A 5,630-nucleotide genomic window follows, 5' to 3' on the forward strand; every position below is an offset into this window, starting at 1 on the left:
TACGATACTAACCCTCATTTTTTAAATTGATTTCACCCTTAACCCTAACCCCTCATTTAAATGGAGTCATTTTGCCAGATGCGACCGGTCATTAAGTCCTTACCCTGAAGATTTGGAAACCGGTATTGTATTTAATTTATTTGGTAGAGAACAATTCCACCATAGAGATTTTGTCGAGACACCATTTCCTGCGATACTAAGTCTCAATTTTAAGGGCGTTTTCACCCCTAACCCTAACCCCTCATTTAAATGGAGTCACTTTGCCAGATGCAAACGGACATTAGGTTCTAACAATATAATTTTAGAAACCGTTATTGCATTTATTTTAGATCGTAGAGAACAGCTCCACGATGAACAACTTTTCCATACGCGCATTCCTACGGTGCTAAACCTTAAGTTTAAGGCGCGCTTTCACCCCTAACCCTAACCCCTCAATTAAATGGAGTCATTTTGCTAGATGCGACCGGTCATTAAGTCCTAACCCTAAATATTTGGAAACCAGTATTGTATTTAATTTATTTGGTAGAGAACAATTCCAACATAGTGAACTTGTCCAGACACCATTTCCTACGATGCTAACCCTAAATTTTAAAAGCAATTTCACCCCTAACCCTAACCCCTCAATTAAATGGAGTCATTTTGCCAGATGCGACCGGTCAATAAGTCCTTACCCTGAAGATTTGGAAACCGGTATTGTATTTAATTTATTTGGTAAAGAACAATTCCACCATAGAGAACTTGTCCAGACACCATTTCCTACGATGCTAACCCTAAATTTAAAAACAATTTCACCCATAACCCTAACCCCTCATTTAAATGGAGTCATTTTTCCAGATGCGACCGGTCATTAAGTCCTTACCCTGAAGATTTGGAAACCGGTATTGTATTTAATTTATTTGGTAGAGAACAATTCCAACATAGAAAACTTGTCCAGACACCATTTCCTACGATGCTAACCCTCAATTTTAAAAGCGATTTCACCTCTAACCCTAACCCCTCAATTAAATGGAGTCATTTTGCCAGATGCGACCGGTCATTAAGTCCTAACCCTAAATATTTGGAGACCGGTATTGTATTTAATTTATTGGGTAGAGAACAATTACACCATAGAGAACTTGTCCAGACACCATTTCCTACGATGCTAACCCTCAATTTTAAAAGCGATTTCACCCCTAACCCTAACCCCTCAATTAAATGGAGTCATTTTGTCAGATGCGACCGGTCATTAAAGCCTAACCCCGAAGATTTGGAAACTGGTAATGTATTTATTTTATATCGTAGAGTACAATTCCACCATAGAGAACTTGTCCAGACAACATTTCCTACGATAATAACCCTCATTTTTTAAATTGATTTCACCCTTAACCCTAACCCCTCATTTAAATGGAGTCATTTTGCCAGATGCGACCGGTCATTAAGTCCTTACCCTGAAGATTTGGAAACCGGTATTGTATTTAATTTATTTGGTAGAGAACAATTCCACCATAGAGAACTTGTCGAGACACCATTTCCTGCGATACTAAGTCTCAATTTTAAGGGCGTTTTTACCCCTAACCCTAACCCCTCATTTAAATGGAGTCACTTTGCCAGATTTGCCAATTCATTTCATTCGCATTGCGTTCGTAATTTTTGTAAGTTATAATTCGCACGGGTACAAACGTAAGTTTTGTAAGTTATAATTTGCACGGGTACAAATATGCACGAAGTAACAATTACCAAATGTATCTCGCAACGTATACGGGTATTAAATTGCACGAAGTAAAAATTACCAAATGTATCTCGCAACTTATACGGGTATCAAATTGCACGAAGTAACAATTACCAAATGTATCTCGCAACTTATACGGGTATCAAATTGCACGAAGTAACAATTACCAAATGTATCTCGCAACGTATACGGGTATTAAATTGCACGAAGTAAAAATTACCAAATGTATCTCGCAACGTATACGGGTATCAAATTGCACGAAGTAACAATTACCAAATGTATCTCGCAACTTATACGGGTATCAAATTGCACGAAGTAACAATTACCAAATGTATCTCGCAACTTATACGGGTATCAAATTGCACGAATTAAAAATTACCAAATGTATCTCGCAACGTATACGGGTATGAAATTGCACGAAGTAACAATTACCAAATGTATCTCGCAACGTATACGGGTATCAAATTGCAACAAAAAATTTTCGTCGGACCTAGGTTGGCGCGCTAACTACAATCTTACACGATTCGACGTTGGGCCTACCAACAATCACTAACACACAGCGTTTTTACGCGTTTGAGAAAAAGTTAATTTTCTCAAATTTGAAACAGCAAACACAATATTTTACTGCAATAAAACGCTTTCACCACTTGACGCAGATGAATCGAAATTCAAAAAATAGACTCGTCTGGCTTCATCTTGCGGTTCTTTACCTAAAACACTTTTTTAATCAAAATTATTGCAATATGTTTCTTTACTATCCACAAAATTAAAATTGCAAAAGTTAAACGCTGTGCAATACAATAGCCTTTTGCGAGTTGCCCAGTTAAATTTCTAATTTGGAGTAGTGATTTGCAAGTTAATCTGGAAATGGCTACAAAATGCGTAGCCATTTTCCAGATACCATAATTTTTGGCAATTTGATACCCGTATACGATGCGAGATACATTTGGTAATAGTTACTTCGTGCATATTTGTACCCGTGCGAATTATAACTTACAAAATTTACGTTTGTACCCGTGCTAATTATAACTAACCCTAACCTTATTTATAAAATGGTTACACTCAGTAGGCATTTGTTAACCCTATTTAGAAAATGGTTACAATCCGTAGCCATTTGTTAACCCTATTTAGAAAATGGTTACACTCAGTAGCCATTTGTTAACCCTATTTAGCAAATGGTTACATTCAGTAGCCATTTGTTAACCCTATTTAGCAAATGGTTACATTCAGTAGCCATTTGTTAACCCTATTTAGCAAATGTTTAATGTCTATAGCAATTTGTTAACCCTATTTAGCAAATGGTTAACGTCAGTAGCCATTTGTTAACCCTATTTAGCAAATGGTAAAAGTCAGTAGCCACATGTTAACTCTATTTAGCAAATGGTTACACTCAGTAGCAATTTGTTAACCCTATTTAGCAAATGGCAAGTTTAGCAATGGTATTTAGCAAATTTCTTCAGTTCTAAACTCACCACCTTAAAGTTGATAACGTTTTCGAACAGTACGTTTTCCTGTATTCCATTGTGAATTAACTTTACGCTCCATTTTTATCATTTCTTTCTTCTTCTTCGTTTGGAGTAGATGGTTTCTTGTGAGAGTGAGCAAAAAACCTCATATTGTAGGGCAGGTGTTTGTTAGCCAGCTGACCAGGTTTTCATCCATTGTTGTCAGAATACGGTTCCCACAAGGATGGCGGTATGTCGGACAAGATGTTATAACGTGGTCTGCAGTCCAAAGCGACTCGTTGCGGCTTCGGCTTCACCAACCCGTGTTTACATTCGCGATAAAAATTGCAAATAAACTTTCGTCTCAACTGCACCAAGTCAGGCAATGGCGCCCATTGCCGGATGCCCTGGATGGTCAACCTGCGTTTGCGCAAGATTTGCATTTCTTACTTGGTACTTGTCGTTTTTTTAGCCTTCACGCAACAACAAGCATTTTGCTAAAGTAAACCCGACCTCTATGTGACGTAATGACATGTAATAGAACCTATTATCATGTAAGAAACAAATGACTATGTCCCAAACTTGTCACGTCAAGTCACGTCGTCGGAATGAAAAGTGTTATCGCCTAAGATTTATTAAAATTTTAATGCTTGGTGTTCGTTAATAAATAGCAACTAATTGCCAGTTAATGACCATAAATAATGGTTGTTATTTTCCAGCCCCCCATTTCATTAAATTCGTCGACGTCGTCATGTCTTCGAACAAAGTTTATTCGTTTTTTACCGAGATCTCCGTCGAGGATAAATCAGAGGTACATTAAATTACTTCATATAATAGGCAGTAATTTAAAATTGGCGATAAAGTTAAATTAATGTTTTCCCTACAGCAAGTTTACACACGCATCGGTCAAGTTTGCAAGCACGACGGTGGATGGCGCAATTTGAGGAATCAGTTCTCGTCATTCTTCAAAGCGAGACTGAACTGCTCGTTGCCAGGACAACCGCCGTTCTACTTCAACGAGCTTAGTGACGTCACTGAGCTGGTGACGTTGGACAAGTTGTACAAGGTCGGGAAGACAAAGATGGTTTTCGCTCTCATGAACACGCCCAGGTGGGTTAGCATGGGGCTGAATATTCACAAACCTCGAACTAGTATGAAGGCACCCGGCAGCATAAACCAAGCTTAACCACACCACATTGAATTCTCGCTCCTCCTCGCAGCAACAGCATCCCTGCATCGGCCATTTGCGCATTCTCTCTGCCGGACATTGAAGCTTCCATGAACGGCGTATTTTATGAGAAATTCGCCGATGCAAAAACCAGTGCACAATACTGGGCTCAGCAGGACAACTACTCCGAACCTCACCTGGCCAGGTACATCATACATTATTATGACGTCTCATAAAAGTCGTTTTTGACGTAATATTTGATCATCGTGCTATGCACAAGGGTTAGTAATTATGACGTATTTTTTCATTTCCAGCTGTGCGAGCGATCCAAGCAAATTATCCGTCCGCAGTCTCAACTTCATGCGCATGCATCCCATAATGTACCAGAGCGTCAACGCGTGGGATCTCCATAACAACGTGACGCAACCACACAACGCGATTCCTCTTTATTCGAGAACAAACTCCGGGTAAGTGACGATAACTTAAGAATAATAGCACCACCAACTGGTCCCGTAGACTCGTAGAGCTTCTGTTTATTTGAGATATTGTTTTATAATGACATTGATTTAAACGTATGAATAGACTGATTGCCAATTAACATCTTATTATTTGGGTTTTTAAAAGTTCAATAAATTACTGACTTCTAATTTTTCTTAAACGTTATTATCAAAACAGCAATTTCGTAACCGTAAATGTGTATACGTTTTGAATTTAAATGAAAGATATCTTTCATTGCTTTATAAAATAATAATACACTGTTTGCTTCTATTTCAGCTTTTAAAAACTACAAACTGCAGCATTTGCAGCATTTCAAGCATTGCACACTGCAGCATTTCAACTTTATTCCAGTTGATGCAGTTAGTTTGTTGCTGTAAAAAGTAGCGAGGAATTGTGTTAATCATTGCATGAGTTGTTTCTATCCCAATAAATGAAATAATGGTAAGTCGTTCAAATCAACTAAAGACTACCCTAACCCTACCCTTATTTCATTTATCAGTTCATAGGCTTTTTCCGCTTCAGCGTTCTGCAGCTCGTTCGCGTAATAGCTCTCTTGCGTTGCAGAGCTATGGGCCATATGCTTGGCCACCAAAAGGCGGATTTCCGGTTTCTTAGATCTAACCTAATATGAAATTTTAAATTTTAAATACGTCACTGGTTGACTTTTATATAAATTCTGCTGCAGAATATTTTCATTATTAGCGATATTTCGTTATTTATATTGTTAGGTCTAATTACAGTGAAGATCAATTACTTGTGTGGCCGAATGCTTCCGGTTTGAGGTTGCTGTAAATTTTCCGCGACCTCCGGT

The 5,630-nt window shown here is 38.2% G+C and overlaps 1 protein-coding gene across 1 annotated transcript; it reads left to right on the forward strand.

The window, feature by feature from the left end:
* The first annotated feature begins 3,904 nt into the window (after window positions 1-3,904).
* On the forward strand, window positions 3,905-4,792 carry LOC143448515 (semaphorin-1A-like). Its single transcript, XM_076948294.1, has 4 exons — window positions 3,905-3,964; window positions 4,040-4,263; window positions 4,374-4,526; window positions 4,636-4,792. Exons 1-4 carry the CDS (start codon window positions 3,905-3,907, stop codon window positions 4,790-4,792), a joined length of 594 nt encoding a protein of 197 aa, XP_076804409.1.
* Window positions 4,793-5,630: the final 838 nt, after the last annotated feature.

The sequence above is a fragment of the Clavelina lepadiformis genome, chromosome 3 (assembly GCF_947623445.1).
Source record: "Clavelina lepadiformis chromosome 3, kaClaLepa1.1, whole genome shotgun sequence".
Classification (NCBI taxonomy): domain Eukaryota; kingdom Metazoa; phylum Chordata; class Ascidiacea; order Aplousobranchia; family Clavelinidae; genus Clavelina; species Clavelina lepadiformis.